The sequence below is a fragment of the Hemitrygon akajei genome, chromosome 5 (assembly GCF_048418815.1).
Source record: "Hemitrygon akajei chromosome 5, sHemAka1.3, whole genome shotgun sequence".
Classification (NCBI taxonomy): domain Eukaryota; kingdom Metazoa; phylum Chordata; class Chondrichthyes; order Myliobatiformes; family Dasyatidae; genus Hemitrygon; species Hemitrygon akajei.
The window spans coordinates 90,028,576-90,046,259 of NC_133128.1; the positions used below are offsets into that span (position 1 = coordinate 90,028,576).

General features: G+C 43.8%; 1 protein-coding gene across 2 annotated transcripts in view; it reads right to left on the reverse strand.

The window, feature by feature from the left end:
* Window positions 1-503: 503 nt before the first annotated feature.
* Window positions 504-17,684, reverse strand: part of tnfsf11 (TNF superfamily member 11) — a 39,140-nt gene continuing 21,959 nt past the window's right edge. For both annotated transcript variants that reach the window (XM_073045997.1, XM_073045998.1), the window contains exons 3-5: window positions 11,985-12,021; window positions 9,732-9,818; window positions 504-6,052 (exon numbers count right to left, since the gene is read on the reverse strand). In XM_073045997.1, the coding sequence (XP_072902098.1) occupies window positions 5,631-6,052; window positions 9,732-9,818; window positions 11,985-12,021 (546 nt within the window). In that variant the 3' untranslated portion in view covers window positions 504-5,630. The remainder of the gene's footprint in view (window positions 6,053-9,731; window positions 9,819-11,984; window positions 12,022-17,684) is intronic.

The following is a 17,684-nucleotide window of genomic DNA, read 5'->3' on the forward strand; positions in this document are numbered from 1 at the left end:
CCTGCAGTTCTTTTACAATAGCAGCAAAGCTCATTTCTGCAGGTTTGGTTGGAGCAGTCAAACTTTGAAGCAAACAGTATGCCTTTCAACCTAATACGCTTAGCAAAATTGGTACTCCCTTCTCATTGGTTATTTCATTTACTTCAAAATACTGTTCCAATAGTTCAGTATACATGAGCTAATTACTCATTGTGTAATCAAACTCGTCAATCTTTCCAATGTAGCCAGCCATTTCTGATCTTTTTTAAAAAATGATTAATATCACCCAGTACTCACTTTTCATGAACCCCAAATTCCTCTATTTTCTGACTTTAAAAAAGACTCTATCATGCCTTTCCTTCCAAAGAGGTCTCTCCGCGTGCTGGGCTGCATTAAGCTGTTTTGTTTAATTTGAACGTCTCGCTCTGCTTTAATGCCATCTCATTTTTAAAATAATTTGTCACCAATGTTATATTTTATAACATTAAACTAATTCAAAGGAAGACGCTGGGAGTCTTAAAATATGGGTGTAGCTCGAGTTTACTTTAAGCGAACATATCACATAATATCACATATGCAATTAACGTATTCTTACATATAACCTGTAAAGGATTATTTAAACAAACAAGAATGCTTAATCAAACACTATATATATCTCTATATACAAGATTACTCAAATATTATTGAAATATTAAATACTCAATACTTTCCTATCCATTTAGTATAGGCATCCGTTAGTCTCGAGAGACCATGGATTTGCACCTTGGAAAGTTTCCAGGGCTCAGGCCTGGACAGGGTTGTATGGGAGACCGGCAGTTGCCCAAGCTTCAAGTCTCCCCTCTCCATGCCACCGATGTTGTCCAAGGGAAGGGCATTAGGACCCATACAGCTTGGCACCGGTGTCATCGCAGAGCAATGTGTGGTTAAGTGCCTTGCTCAAGGACACAACACGCAGCCTCAGCTGAGGCTTGAACTAGTGACCTTCAGATCACTAGACCAGCACCTTAACCAATTGGCCATGCACCAACACCACTTACCTGTCTAAATATCCTTTAAACATGATTACAAATGTCACTCTACTCTTTAAGGGAGGAAGGCAAAAGACAGGAAGTTATAAGCCAGTTAGTTTGACTCAGTGGTTGGGAAGATGTTAAGATCCATTAGCAAGGATGAGGTTTCAGGATACCGTACTTGAAGGCACATGATAAAATAGGGTGGGGTCAGCACAGTTTCCTCAAAGGAACATCTTGGCTGAAACAGCTGTTGGAATTCTTTAAGGAACTAACAGGCAGAATAGTTAAAGAAGAGTTCACTTAGATCTTCAGAAGGCCTTTGACAAGGTGCCACAGATGAGCTGCTTAACATGATAATACCATGGGCTCTTACAGGAAAGATACCAGCATGGATGGACGATTGACTGACTAGCAGGAGGCACAGAGTGGGAATAAAGGGTGTCTTTTCTGGTTGGCTGCTGGTGACCAGTAGACTTCCACATGGGTTGGTTGGGACCAATTCTTTTCACGTTGTATGTCAGTGATTTGCATGACAGAATTGATGGCTTTGTGGTCAGTTTTGCAGATGATACCAGATAGGTAGAGGGGCAGGGTGGTGTTGAGGATGCAGGGAGTCTGCAGGACTTAGATTAGGAGAATGGACAAAGAAGAGGCAGATGGAATATAGTGTAGGGAAGTATATGGTAATACACTTTGGTAGAAGGAATAAAGGCATAGGCTATTTTCTCAACAAGGAGAAAATTCAGAAAATAGAGGTGCAAAGGGACTTTGGAGTCCTCATGCAGGATACCCTAAAGGTCAACTTGAAAGCTGGGTCAGTCGTAAGGAAGGCGAATGCAATTTGTATTCATTTCAAGAGAACTAGATCATACTGTAAAAGCAAAGATGTAATGTGAGGCTTTATAGGGAATCGGTCAGATCACACTTTTGAGCCCATTATCTAAAAAAAAGGTACTGACAGTGGAGAGGATCCAAAGGAGGTTCACAAGAGTGATCCCGAGAATGAAAGGGTTAATGTATGAGGAGCATTTGATGACTCTAGGCCTGTGCTCGCCAGGTTTAGAAGAATAAAGGGGAATCTCATTGAAACCTATTGAATATTGAAAGGCCTAGATAGAACGGATGTGTAAAGGATGTTTCCTATGGATAGTCAACATGGCTTTGTGAAGGGAAGATCGTGCCTCATGAGCCTGATTGAGTTTTTTGAAGAGGTAACAAAAGAAATTGATGAGGGTAGGGCAGTGGATGTGGTCTACATGGACTTTAGCAAAGCATTTGACAAGGTCCCTCATGAGAGACTCATCCAGAAAGTCATGAGGCATGGGATAAGTGGAACCTTGGCTGTTTGGATAAAAAATTGGCTTAAAGGAAGAAAGCAGAGGGTAGTTGTGGAAGGAAAGTATTCTGCCTGGAGGTCGGTGACTAGTGGAGTGCCGCAGGGATCTGTCCTGGGACCCCTGCTATTTGTGATTTTTATAAATGACCTGGATGTAGAGGCGGAAGGATGGGTGAGTAAGTTTGTGGATGACACGAAAATTGGAGGAGTTGTGGATGGAGCTGTAGGTTGTCGAAGGTTACAAGAGGATATAGACAGGCTGCAGAGTTGGTCAGAAAAATGGCAGACAGAGTTCAATCCGGATAAGTGTGAGGTGATGCATTTTGGAAGAACAAACCAGAAGACTGAGTACAGGATTAATGGTCAGTTAATTAAGAGTGTGGATGAACAAAGGGACCTTGGGGTTCAAATCCATACATCTCTTAAGGTCGCTGCACAGGTTGATAGGGTAGTTAAGAAGGCCTATGGGATGCTAGGCTTCATTAACAGGGGGATTGAGTTCAAGAGTAGAGAGGTCATGTTGCAACTCTACACATCTCTGGTGAGACCACACTTAGAATAATGTGTTCAATTCTGGTCACTTCATTATAGGAAGGATGTGGAAGCTATGGAGAGGGTGCAGAGGAGATTTACCAGGATGTTGCCTGGATTGGAGAACAAGTCATAGGAAGCAAGGTTAGCAGAGCTGTAACTTTTCTCTTTGGAGTGTAGAAGAATGAGAGGGGACTTGATAGAGGTCTACAAGATTATGAGAGGCATAGATAGGGTGGATAGTCAGTACCTGTTTCCCAGGACACCAATAGCAAACACTAGAGGGCATATGTACAAAATTAAGGGAGGTAAGTTTAGGGGAGACATCAGGGGTAAGTTGTTTTGCTTTTTTTTAAAAATATAAACACAGAGGGTTGTGAGTGCCTGGAATGACTTACCAGGGACAGTGGTGGAGGCTAAAACATTAGGGGTATTTAAGAGCCTCTTGGACCTCTTGGACAGGCACATGGATGAAAGAAAAATGGAGGGTTATGGGGTAGTGTGGGTTTAGTACTTTTTTTTTAAGGATTATATGGGTCGGCACAACATGGAGGGCTGAAGGGCCTGTACTGTGCTGTAGTGTCCTATGGTTCTATAGTGGAGGAGTCTGGGACTAGAGGGTATAGCCTCAGAATAGGACGACCTCCCTTTGGAACAGAGACGAAGAAGAATTTTTTATGCAGAGGGTGGTAGCTGTGGAGATAAAGTCATTGGGTATATTTAAAATGGAAGTTGATAGGTTTGATTAATCAGCAACTCAAATGTTACTGGGACAAGGCAGAGTGGAGCTGAGAGGGATAATAAATCAGCTACGATAGAAGAGCAGAGTAGATTTAAAGGGTCAGATGGTCTAATTCTGCTCCTGTGCCATGGTCTTCTGTACCTTCTCCTGCCACTTCCTCTGGCAGCTCATTCCTGATGCCAACCACCTTCTATGCCCCTCAGAAACCTTTTAAATGTTTACCCTCTCTCCTTAAACCAATGCCCCGTGTGGGACACAAGCTGAGTCTTGCTGCAGAGCAATTGAACAATGTTAACTTAAGTACAACTGATCACTCTTACAGCAAGTACTGCTGTGCAGTTTAGAGTTAAGAAACATTATAGGTGGTGTCACTTTGCTGGGTTTGTTCTGTAGGCTGCTGACACATGGGAAGGACTCTGAAAAGCAGAGGTGGGTAAAAGCCATGCATAGCCATAACAGAAGTCTCACTACCTGACTGCAGGGATATTTTGATAATCTGTGATCCAGCCACGTGGATCACAGTTCAAGAACATCTGATATACTGAAAAGGCTACTTATGGTATTACAGTTCCAAAAGATGAAAGAAGCATTTGAAAAGCAATGCACACTCCAGTCATTTGCCAAAAAAGCTAAAAATGACCTTGATAGTGGTCTCATTGCTTCTTATAACATTTCCAAAACGATAGCAAATTGTGGAAAATCTCATACAATTGGTGAAAGATTAATAATGCCTCCAGTATTTTAAAAATCAATTCCTCTGAGTAATAACTCTGTAGCTCGTCTTATTGATGAAATGAGTGAAGGCATTGAGCATCAACTATGCACTGAGCTACAAAAACAGGATTTGGAATACAACTCAGAATGTGGGTCTTTTAAGAGACTCCTGGACAGGTACATGGAGATCAGAAAAATAGAGGGTTATGGGTCACCCTGGGTAATTTGTAAGGCAACAACATGCTCGGCACAGCTTTGTGGGCCGAAGGGCCTGTATTGTGCTGTAGGTTTTCTATGATCACTACTAGTGGTGGTACCAAGATTAAATACTGACTTTGAGACAACTGGAGTTAGCTCACTGCAGTGAAGCCCTCAGATTTACTTGTGGCCATCCATCCAGGACAAAGCCAGTTCCTGTAGAAGTCTTCTTTACATCACCACTTCCTGTCACACACTGATCGGGGGTTATGGGGCACCATCAAGCAAACTTGCTGCTGGTCCAACCAGGAAGCAAGTTGTGTTCCATTCCTTGCAATGCCATTGGCTTTTGTCTCTTCCCTGATAGCCCACGGATGAACAGTCACCCAGCACAGAAACATACCATTCAGCCCATTGAGTCCTCACTAACCAGCATTTAAACCCACCCCTTTGTATTCCCCTGCATTCTCACCAGTTCTCCCTAGACTCTACCCCAGGGGCGCTTACAGCAGTAATTTGCACTATACACCCACATTTCTTTTGGCTACGAGAGAAAATTAAAGAGCCCAGGGACACCCACGTCATCACAAGAAGAACGTGCAAACTCCACACGTGCATCACCAAGATCTCTGGAGCTGCAAGGGAGAGGCCAAACCTCGTTAGAGATTCAGTTTTGTTCTAGATTCCCCTGGACTGTCTTATTCATTGATCAGTCATAGTGCTGGACTCTGTCAGAGATTCTCAATCTACTTATTTAGCAATACAGTGCAGAGCACCAGCAACCCCGATTTAACCCCAACCTAATCACTGGACAATTTACAATCTAGCCGGTAGGTCTTTGGACGGTGGGAGGAAACCCCATCATTCCACGGGGAGGACGTACAGACACTCCTTACAGATGGCACCTCAACTGAACTCTAACCGCCCCACCCCCCAGGCTGCAATATCATTGTGCCATGGTGACGTAGATACTCTTAAAGGATACAAAAGCCACTGTTTAATTTCTACATTCAAGCGAGGAGCTTTTCAGTTCAGAAGGTGCTGACAGTATCAACATTACAGTGCTGGCTCTACAGTATTTGAAGGTTAAAGCCTGAAGATGCCGAGATATCACAAGTTAGTCGAGTTTGAATGCTCCCAGGTAGCTGGATGCCTCGTCGATATCGACCAATGAAACGTTTGAGACTGTGACGAAGATCTCGTCGTCAGTCTGCAGATTGAACACACCACCTTGATAAACTGAGTAGAGGTTGTGGTTCCCCGAGCACCAGGTGCTGGCTCCTCGCAGGATGAGAGTTGGCTTTGGGTATCTGGCTATCTTCCTGTACACGTACTGAACCAGCTGGTACTCCCTGGTACTTATGGGATGGTCGGCATGATACCGAAACAAGATCTGTGCATAAATATAGTACAAGCCATGGTGGTTGATTCGCAGGGACCCTTGGCTGTAGCCCATCTCCCTCAGGTGTGCAACTCCCACCTTCTCTTCCCACGACGTTATGAGTTTGCCTTTCAATCCGGGAAAACTGGTCGCGATACCTGTGTGGAAAATGAAGGGTTTCATTTAACAGAGGATACTCCCACCCCCTCTTCCCTCCTGCTTTGCCACATTACTCTATCGGGACAATAGGGGTGAAGGCCTATGGCTTGTTTGCTTTCATAGGTCAGGTCATAAAATGTAAGAGATGGGATAGTACATTGCAACTTCACATAATACGAGTTAGGCCACATTTGGAGTAATGGGCACAGTTCTGGTCACCATACTATAGGAAGGATGCCGTTGGGTTGGAGAGGGCATTCATTATTTCGTTGCCTGTATTGGAGGACTTCAGTTATGAGGAGGGATTGGATAGGCTGTACTCATCCAAGGAGAGGAAATCTTAATCAAATATATAAAATTACAGGGAACATCCTTACCCCCCTCCCTCCCGCCCACCATAGCTGGTATAACAAAAACAAGAGGGCGTCGTCCGGGTGAGCAGAAGGAGTTCTAAAGAGAATGAGAGGGGTGAATTTTATTTTAAATATAGACTAGTTGATGGCTGAAACATGCTAACAGATACAATCAGTATGTTTAAGAGGCATTTAGACTGCACGTATAGAGGCAAGAATACAGACAATGGCCAAGTAGGATCGGTACATGTGGTGGGCCAAATGGGCACTTTCTGTGCTTGTACAACTTTATGACATTGTGGCTGTAACCTGCATCGTCATAGGAAACTTCATAATAAAAGGCAAGGTGATGCGATGAAATGAAATAAAAATTTAGTGAATGTTATTGAGAAAGCCCTTTACGTTGAGTTCATGTTTATTCAGTATCAGAAATTAAAAAGTGGATTGTGTTTAATTTAAGGATGTTAGTTTTGGAACACATTTACACACAGGGATCCATTTCTCAGGGTACATTTATACATTTCTTGTGACATGGAAGGAAGCCATTCAGCCCATCAGATCCAGTCTCCCTCTCACCCAACCTTCAGCTCCTCACTGATTCGTCTACAGTGCACTATCTCACCCACCAACTACGGTGGGATGTTAGCAGAAACCAGAACCCATGAACTCCACCTCACTGTTTTAAAATTATTTCCTTTTTTACACTACAATTTCTAATTTAACTATTTAATATACATATATTTACTGTAAAATGTATTTAGTTTTTCTTTATCTATCACGTATTGCCACGAAGACAACAAATTTCAGGACATATGCTGGTGATATTAAACCATTGTTTGTGAGCCAGGTTTCGGAGGAGTCGAAGCTGTGGGAGATGAACAGGGATGGAGGAGAGAAAAACAAAACAAAGCTGGAACCCGACAACACAAAACAGCAGCTGCAGGAAACCCGAAACCGAAGGACTTGCTGGGAATACTCAGAAGATCAGCAACATCTATGGCGTGAGAAAAAAGGGTTAACAGTACATGCTACCTTTCTTCAGGTCTGGCCAGATGTAGAATACACCGACAAGGCTGTTGCCTTAAACTGTTGGAATCAGCTCCGAATCCTGAAGGCTGTAACATGCCCAGTCAGAAGATGAGGTGCTGTTTCTCGAACAGTGTAGGAATAGAGAGGTCAGGGTGGTCAGGTGAAATGACACACCCAACTGGAAGGTCAGAGTCACCCTTACTGAGGTATTGGCGGTAAAATACAAGCACGCTTGCCTCTGGACAATCAGTTGCAAGTTAAATTCTCACTACAGAGTCCTGAGCACCAAACTGAAGGTTGATGCTCCACCACACTGAAACTGGAGCTTCAACTGCAGATAGCATTAAACAGAGGCACTGCAGGTACAGCAGGGTAGCACTTCCAAATGTAACAACAGTGAGTGAGCAACAAGGGATTGTCATGTTGCTTCTTGTGGCAGCTTACTATGCACTCATAGTTTCCCACATTACAACAGCCAATCCTTCAGAAGTACTTCATTGTCTATTAAATGCTTTGAGTCATTCTGAAATTAAGAAACAATGAAATATTTGAAAAATTGACTCACATTTCTGAATAGCAACCTTCTTGAATAGAAATAGATTCACTGAAAAAAATATTTTAATCAAGGTTTTGAGCCGTAAATAACGTCTCAGGTTTACCAGGATGCTAACTGGACTAGAGAGCATTCTTTGGAGGAGAGGTACTTTAATCACTAATTTTATAATTCTTTATAATTGTGTTTTCTGGTGTATGCCATGCCCTGACAAACACAACACAGTAAGTTCCTTTTAGGTGCAAACTTATATGGTGAATAAAGTTGATCCGTGAATTCTTAATTGAACTAGAGCTTTCCTCTTTGGAGTGGAGGAGGATGAAATGAGACTTGATAAAGATGTACAAGACAGAGAGATTGATTGGACAGGCAGAGACTTTTTACACAGGGCAGAAGTGGCTAATACAAGGGGAAATCATTTTCAGATGATTAGAGACAAGGTTTGTTTTTTAAAAATACACAGTGTAATGAGTGTGTGGAACACACTGCCTGAATGATGGTAAAGGCAGATACTGTACATTTTTTAAAAACATGGGCACATGGATGATAGAAAAATTAAAGGTTTGTGTAGGAGAGAAGGGTTAGATTGATCTTAGAATAGATAAATAGTTCAGCACAACATTGTGGCTGAAGGGTTGGCATCTTACTCTAATGTTCTATATTGTATGTTATAAAACTATTCAGGGCCATTTAGCAACAATATTGGGGCAAATGTGTTAATTCTAAATTTTAAAAAAAAATCAAAGTCCTGCAGAGTTTGGAAGTCCTTCAAAGCAAAAGATCCAATCTTTAGAGCCTTCTTCCAGGCCTGTACTTCTTCATTTCTCTAGCATCGACTGCTGGGTCTAAACCCTGGAGCTGCCTCCAGAAGCACCTCACCACCACCACCACCTTTAGGGACTGGCAATAAACACTGCCCTTCCCCGTGATGCCCAAATCTTTTTAAAAATGAATAAAGAAAAATTAAATTCTGGGAGCAAAGCCCCGTTTTCCCGCAAATGATTTCTTTTCTCAAAGCCACCTCAGAAGATTCCAGAAAGAATACTTGTGCTCGACGTGCTCAGATCTCTGCTTTTTTTTTGGAGCTTACAAAGATTTTGGGAAGGTTGCATTGAAAAAAAAAGATTTTTTTCCCTGTTTAGAAGCTCCAGTTGTCCATTGATAAGAACAGCAGCTCAGGAAAGATTAGGGGAAGGAGTGGGTATTCTGCCTTAATCACGCAGGCAACTGTAATTCCACTGGAGGCTCCAAGAGTTAAGGAGTCTCCTGCCTGCAATTCTCCAGAGGAGAGAAAATGCTAGGAATTTTGTTTCCTTTTAATGTGATTAATCCAAAATACTGGTGACAGAAACAAAACTGGTCTGACTGGTTTGTGGGTGGGAGGAGATGCAAAGGAGCCTCCCGTGATGTATCAAACTACAGCAGGTAACCCGGTTCTGATAAAGGGTCTCTGATCTGAAACGTTAACCCTGTTTCCTCCTCTACATATGCTTCCTGACCCGCTGAGATTTTCCACCATTCCGTTTTTATTTTTGAAAGCTTCATCCTTGCACTAGTCCGAACCTGTGGAAGAAAACACTTTAGCAAGCTGAGAGTTTACTCAAAAACATTGAAGTTTTCTTTTTCTGTGTGAAAATAAAATTCCCTTGGCATCTGTGAGTGGAAAGGCCTGTGGAAGGACGGGAATTCCGATTAGGGCATTGACCCAGTACACTCACGGTGCTGAGACTGGATGACACGTACCCGAGGACGTTTTTATAGGTTTCTTTATGGTGAGGTGGGCATATGGTGCCATTCGCTGTGAACCCTTTGTGCGACTTGATAATTCCCCTGAAAAGCAAAATGTGTTGCTGATGAGAAACTAATTCCAAAATGCTACGCTAACAATGAGGCCACATTTTTTGCCCAAAGTCAGACTCACCTGTCCCAAAGCAACTTCCAAATCAATTTGAAATTAATTCCACAAGGAAGAGCAAGGGCAAGACAATGATGCAGTTAATACAGGTGCTACTCCAGCGACTCACACTCAGCTCTGTCCGATGCTGTCTGTGTGGAGTTTGCAGGCTCTCCCTGTGACTGCAAGCCATTTCTCCAAGTGCTTTGGTTTCCTCCCACCTCACTTGGACCATGTTAATTACCCTCAGTATAGGTGGCGGCTGGGGAAATCAGGGGTCACTGATGCAAGTGAGGGAGAAGTTACCAGGAAAGTGGGGCAATTGAAATGACGAGGTTGCTCAGAGAACCAGTATACACTGAATGGGCCAAAGGATTATCAAGCAAAGAGGGGAGGGGGAGGCATAGCAAGGGAAGACGTGCCCTGTAAAAGGCAGGAATGGAGACGATCCTTGCTGCTAGCCAGGAGGGAAAGTGGATAGGAAGGAAGATCATGATGAATTATTCACAGCCAATCACATTCATTGCTGTTAGTAAAAGAGAGGGGCTGACCTGTGCACAGCGATATCCTACAAGCAGCACAGCCTGTTTTAATGGCCAGTCAACTGCTTGATGGTCATCAACTGTTATTGTTGACCCAGATGCTGAGGTGTGCTCATGCCAGTGATCTCCTCTGCATCTGCCCGAGGATGTTGGCCTTTGCAATTGCCCATGGGTTTGAGGTCCTTTCTGGAAGGGTTGGTGAGCTGACCATCACACAGTGGACAAAGAAACAACTGAGTTGTGGCTGGGGTGGAGGAAAACAGAAGGATGTGGTGGTATGGGGTGGTACAGTGAGGTAGGGTTAACAAAGAGCAGGAATTCAAATGGCTGTGCACCCCTACAACCCACCCACCCCGGACAGGTATCTAGAGTGGCGGCGGGGGGGGGGGGGGGGGGGGTGGAAGGGCAAGATCCAGTTCTTGTGGTACATGTGATTATTGTGGTTCAGTGACATTGTGGTTCTACACAGTGAGTACAAACAGAGGGCAACAGAATTACAAGGACTGAGTCGGCTGGGCTGGTTTCCCTTTGTGTATGTTGGGGGGTGACTTGTTAAAAAAATTATGCAAAATAATGAGCAGCAAAGACAGGACAGATGGAAAGAACCTCCTCCTCCTCACAGCAAAAAACAGAGCATTGGTCTAAGGCAAGAGCTTTGGTAGGAATTGCAGAAGAACTTCATCACTGAGAGCGAAGTTAAATTGGAGCATTATCTCGGAGATGGTGGTCAGCATAGGGACTCTCACAGTACTTCTGAAGTGTCTGGATGAGTATTTGAACTGTCAACTGATAGAAAGGCTACCAACAAGAGCTGGTAAATGGGATTAGTTTATTTTCCTCCATAGATAACTTGTATGGAGGGACATAACAGTCAACGTTTTGGGCAGAGACCCTTCACCAGGTGCTACCTAGCTTGCTGAGTTCCTCCAGCATTTTGTGTGTGTTGCTCGCTCATGGCCCCCCCACCCCGACAGTAACCACGCAGTGGGAAAGGGCGAGTGAAGAGTGATTTTGGAATAGAGTACACGAAGGAGCACGAGCCAGGCAGCAGGTTGAACGAGTGCGAGCAGGACTGTGTGGTGAACAGATGCCTGAGCCACACTAGTGCTTCTGGTGAAGGTGCCTCACGCTGTTGTTGGGGAGGGAGTTAGCTTCAATGGAAGTGGAAAAGTAAGTATTGATTACATCTCCAGGTGTCACCTGCACCTGCTGCCATTGTCCTCTTGGTGGTAAGGATCAAGGGTTTGGGAGGAGCTGTTTGAGTAACCTGTCATGCCTTTTGTAGTTGTTCCAGACTACTGTCACCGTGCACTGGGGGTGGAAGCAATGAACATTTAGAAGGGTTGGTGGACTGCTTCCTCCTGGAGCCGCCCTCAGCCAGGAACAGGGAGATCATTCCATCACAATCCTTACTCATCCCTCGTACGGCAGATATCTGGACTCTAGTAGTCCTTTTCTGTGCCTGAACACAGACCTGGAGCTTTAAGAATTGCACAGAGCTGAATGAACAACCCCATTCCCTCCTGAATCCAAACACAGTACAAGCATCAAGAAATGTACCTCTGCGTCCTGTTCTGTCTGGAATAGGGTGTACCACCTAAACAAAGAGCGGAAACAGGTGATTACCATACTGCCTATTTGCAACAGTCACAGGATATCACATTCTTGGAGAGCTCGTCTGCCTCAGACTGGAGTACAATTTGGACAAGTTAGGCCCCTCTGGGGACACGGGGAGATCAGCTGAAAGACGGCCCCCTGGCAGAGCCTGACACTAACTCCCTGTGGGTGTTGTTTGTAGAGCGAACACCTGCAGTTTGAAGCAGTGGGAAAAAAGTAACTACTATAAACCACCCACAGTCAGTCGAGGGGAAGCAGCTGGGTAGAGGGCTAAGCAGGTTAGTGAAGATCAGTGTCAGCAGCATGCAACTTCCACACCAGCATTGTGATGGTAGCCAATACGTTCCTATGTGACTCAGTTAGTCACTCCCACATAGTTCACATCCTGCACAAGCAGAGTTATCGATAAAGTTCAGTGAACTACCCTGCATGCTGCCATTCCGGTGTGCTCTGCACTCTCCCTGATTAACGAACACAACAAGTATGAGCAATGTAGAGCCGATATCCCAGTAACCAATATTCCAATGGTACCCTCCTCCACAGCACAACAGCAGCTACCAACTGTGAGGCTTTTTTTAAAAAAAAATGTATACAATGCTTTTCAGTATCTCAGTGTGCCCCAAAAGAAATTTAGAAGCAATGACGCACCTTGAAAATGGGGTAACATTTTGCAATAAACAATCTGCTGGAAGAACTCAGCGGGTCGAGAACACTACTATAGTAGTACAAAGTGTGCATTAGTTCCTAATAGTTATCAAGAGAAGAATTCATCACTCCAGTGTTCTTTTGATAAACTGCAAATGAACAAAGCCAGCACAGAAACCTAGTGCAGATAATGGACCGCCTTCTTTACCTTCCTGTACAAAGTCACAATAAAAAGCAAAACAATCAAAAATCACTATTGAATCTGTGTCTGTCAGACCAAATGGATGACGTTACACAAGCACACACAATTGTCGCCATTTAAACACTATTCACTCCATAATGTCCAACAGCCATTTCTGGCCTGAATGTTTGAAACCAGTGAGCAAAACATTTCTGAATTGTTTTACTGTTTATTTTTTGGCAACTATCAGTGACAAAAAACACTGCTTTTTAAACACAAGCAGACACAACTGACACTATTTAAAAACTGTTTGCTCTAAGCAAGGAATAGAGTCTAACGGCCACACAAGTGCACAGGACTGACGCTAGTTTGAGAATGTTCAGTGACAGTCGTCTGTCCTAATTAAATGGAATGGTGTCCCGAATAAATGGAGAGAATCCCTGCTATTTTTCTATTAGTTTTTGTTAAGAGTCATCCCAGATAAACTGCTGCCTCAATTAACTAATGGCCCAATTAAACAGAATCCTCTGTACTATGATTCTGCAATGGGACATCAATAGACTGAGTATTTGGATGAAAACCTCCCTCTTCTCATTTTCCTTGATGCATTCTGAGTCTAGAAACCTATCCATCTCCTTTAATACATTCAGTCCCTGGTTGTCTACAGCTCTCTGTGGTAGAGAATTTCACAGGTTCACCATCCCAGGTGAAGAAAACACCCTTCTTCTCAGCAGAGAGTCAGAATGGTACAGCCTAGATCCAAGCTCCCCGGCCCACCATGTCCATGACACTCTGTTTGCCCACTTACGATTGCATCCAATCTCTATCTTGCCTACACACACAAAATGCTGGTGGAACGCAGCATCTATAGGAAGAAGTACAGATAGATAGATAGATAGATAGATACTTTATTCATCCCCATGGGGAAATTCAACTTTTTTTCCAATGTCCCATACACTTGTTGTAGCAAAACTAATTACATACAATACTTAACTCAGTAAAAAAATGATATGCATCTAAATCACTATCTCAAAAAGCATTAATAATAGCTTTTAAAAAGTTCTTAAGTCCTGGCGGTTGAATTGTAAAGCCTAATGGCATTGGGGAGTATTGACCTCTTCATCCTGTCTGAGGAGCATTGCATCGATAGCAACCTGTCGCTGAAACTGCTTCTCTGTCTCTGGATGGTGCTATGTAGAGGATGTTCAGAGTTTTCCATAATTGACCGTAGCCTACTCAGCGCCCTTCGCTCAGCTACCGATGTTAAACTCTCCAGTACTTTGCCCACGACAGAGCCCACCTTCCTTACCAGCTTATTAAGACGTGAGGCATCCCTCTTCTTAATGCTTCCTCCCCAACACGCCACCACAAAGAAGAGGGCGCTCTCCACAACTGACCTATAGAACATCTTCAGCATCTCACTACAGACATTGAATGACGCCAACCTTCTAAGGAAGTACAGTCGACTCTGTGCCTTCCTGCACAAGGCATCTGTGTTGGCAGTCCAGTCTAGCTTCTCGTCTAACTGTACTCCCAGATACTTGTAGGTCTTAACCTGCTCCACACATTCTCCATTAATGATCACTGGCTCCATATGAGGCCTAGATCTCCTAAAGTCCACCACCATCTCCTTGGTCTTGGTGATATTGAGACGCAGGTAGTTTGAGTTGCACCAGATCACAAAGTCCTGTTTCAGTTTCCTATACTCCTCCTCCTGTCCATTCCTGACACACCCCACTATGGCCGTGTCATCAGCGAACTTCTGCACATGTTTCAACGTTTCAGCCCGAGACCCTTCGTCAGGACTAACTGAAAGAAGAGATAGTAATATATTTGAAAGTGGGAGGTGTGGTAAACCGTATACACCTGTCTGGACATGCCCCTCTGCTGACTGCTCCTGTGGCTCCTCCCACAGACCCCTGTATAAAGGTGATTGGGGCACTGCTCCTCCCTCAGTCTTCAACATGGTCGTGCCCGTTTTCGATGTTAATAAAAGCCTATCATTTTGTACTCTACTCCCAGTCTCCTAGAGTTATTGATAGCGCATCAGAAGGAGAAGGGGGAGATCTGAAATGATAGGAGAAGACTGGCGGAGGTGGGGTGAAGCTAAGATCTGGAAAGGTGATTGGCAAAAGGGATACAGAGCTGGAGAAGGGAGAGGATCATGGGATGGGAGGCCTGGGGAGAAAGAAAGGGGGAGGGAAGCACCAGAGGGAGATGGAGAACAGGCAAGGAGTGATTGTGAGAAGGGCAGAGAGAGAAAAAAAGAAAAGAAAAATACATACATATCTTTCCCACAGCACATTCCAGAAATCAACCACTCTCTGTAATTAAATTAACCCCAAGCTCTCCCCTTTAAATTTCCCACTTCTCACAAACCTACGCCCTCTGGACCTTCTTCTGTTTGCCCACCTTTCACTGGTGCATCCACACCACCCTCTTCAATCACCCCCACTGGGATTGATTAAACGCAACAAAAGTCATCTTACAAACAGCTGACCCAAGTCAAACAATCACTAGTAATCAACAGAGACCCAGCACATGGAGCAGTGCTAATCTGCAGACTCCCAAGCACCAGAATGGTGTCTGCTTCACCGTTTCACGGACAGGAAAGTTGGGGGTGGTGTGAGAAGATCGTCGCATCATGTCTGGTGTGGAGTGTGAGGAAGGTGAAGAGGTTCAAATGACAAATCTAGTAATGAAGCCCAAAGAAATCAGTCCAGGCTACCCCCGGGTTATTTTCAGCAGTGGGCGAGAGCACAGGCAAGACACGGTGCTGAAGACAGCACCAAGGCATCTTGCCCATGCTGAAAACACCTCCAGCCTCCTTACAGCCGTTCAATCACAAGTGCAATGCAGACCATAATCAGAGCCCACATTACTGTAACCCTCTCTCACCCAGCCACTGGAGCCCAGGCAGCAGCTGAGTCAAAGCCAAAGTTTAGAATAGCAAACTCATTTCACACTGACTGGGTTCAAGAATGGGGCCCGGAGGAAGCAGCAGAGAAAATGATATTTGCACATCACTTGAAGACCTAAATCTTGAATATGTTTTTCCAATCTGGGAATAATAACATTGCAATAATAATCGGAGGTCCAGTGACGAGTATCCAGCCGGGTGTAATAATTAGTCCACACCAAAGGACACTCACTGTTGGTGCCGTAAGGTCCAGCTGGGACATGGTGCTTGTAGAAACGCAATCATTCTTTGCAGTGTAATTTGGTGGGTATGCTTGTAGAGCGCAAACAAAGGTTAAGGCTCAGTTACAAATGCTACCCTGTGAATACTAAAGAAACCGTTTTTAAAATTATTTGCATTCCTCACTCTACAGGATCCTGGTGTAATTGTACGTAAATATCTCAGGTTCAGCTTGAAAACCGCAAATATATGTTTAAATCATAGATTACTTAACACTGAGCATTGACACTAAACTGCATCCAGACAATCTGTACCCAATAGTAATGGGAGGTTCACCCATTCTTATTTATTTATTTATTTATTACAGTCGGTCCTCCTTATCCACGGATTCCGTATGTGCAGATTCAACCAAGCGCGGATTGGGAAAACTGAAAGTTCTCTCTCCAGCACTCGTTGCTTGAGCATGTACAGACTATTTTTTCTTGTCATTATTCCCTAAACAATACAGTATAACAACTATTTACATGGCATTTACATTGTATTAGGTATTATAAGTAATCTAGAGATGATTTTAAAGTACAGGCAGTCCCCGGGTTATGAATAAATTCCATTCCTGAGTCCATCTTTAAGTCGGATTTGAAGTCGGAACTGAAGTCGGAACAGGTACATCCAGTATTATTCAGCGTCAGTTAGTCAAACGTTTTTCTTAGTATATATTTTACCTTTCTATGCATATAAAACACTTAAGAAACATATGTATTTCAATAATTTAACCACTGTGTTGCTTAGTAATAATTGTATCATTCATCAGGGCAGGGCCTTTCACATTCTCCATTAAAATTGTTCCAATCGTTGACCAACTGTAGCCTAATACTTTTCCAATGACCGATGGCGTTTCACCTCTTTCCGATCGCTTTATTACTTCCACCTTATTTTCAATTGCAATCGTGATTATTTTCATAAACAGAAACAGAGCTGCGCTGCCAGGTCCTAATGTCCATCGCACGTAACATGTTAAATAAAGTCCAGGGTTCCACTGGGTCCTAAAGACCACCGCACTGATACATGTTAAATAAGGGACTTGAGCATCCGCGAATTTTGGTATCCGCGGGGGGTCCTGGAACCAATCCCCCGCGGATAAGGAGGACCGACTGTATTTTTTTTTAATACAGTGCAGAGTAGGCCCTCCGTCCCTTCAAGCCATGGCTCCCATCAATCCCCCAATTTATCCTAAACACTGGACAATTTACAAAGATCAATTAACCTACCAACCAGTACATCTCTGGTCTGTGGGAGGAAACCAGAGCACCCAGAGAAACCCACATGTTCCTGAGGAGAACGTACAGACTCCTCACAGGCAGCGGATGGAATTGAACCCTGGTCACCTGTACTGTAAAGCATTGTCCTAACCACTAGGCTACTGGGCCGCCCCAGTGCCAATGATTCTAAACCCAGTCAACATAGAGCCTACTGTTAATATATTGTTCCTTTTAAACTGCCCATCCATTACATACCTCACCATTTCAATACCTTACTATTGGAAATCAAACCATACAGGCTGACTATTCTAGCTACATTGCTGGCCTGTTATATCATCCTACCCAACTGATGTCCTCACATCTGTGAAGTGGATTCAATACTTGATCAATATTTTTAAGGATCTACTTGGAATCCCTTT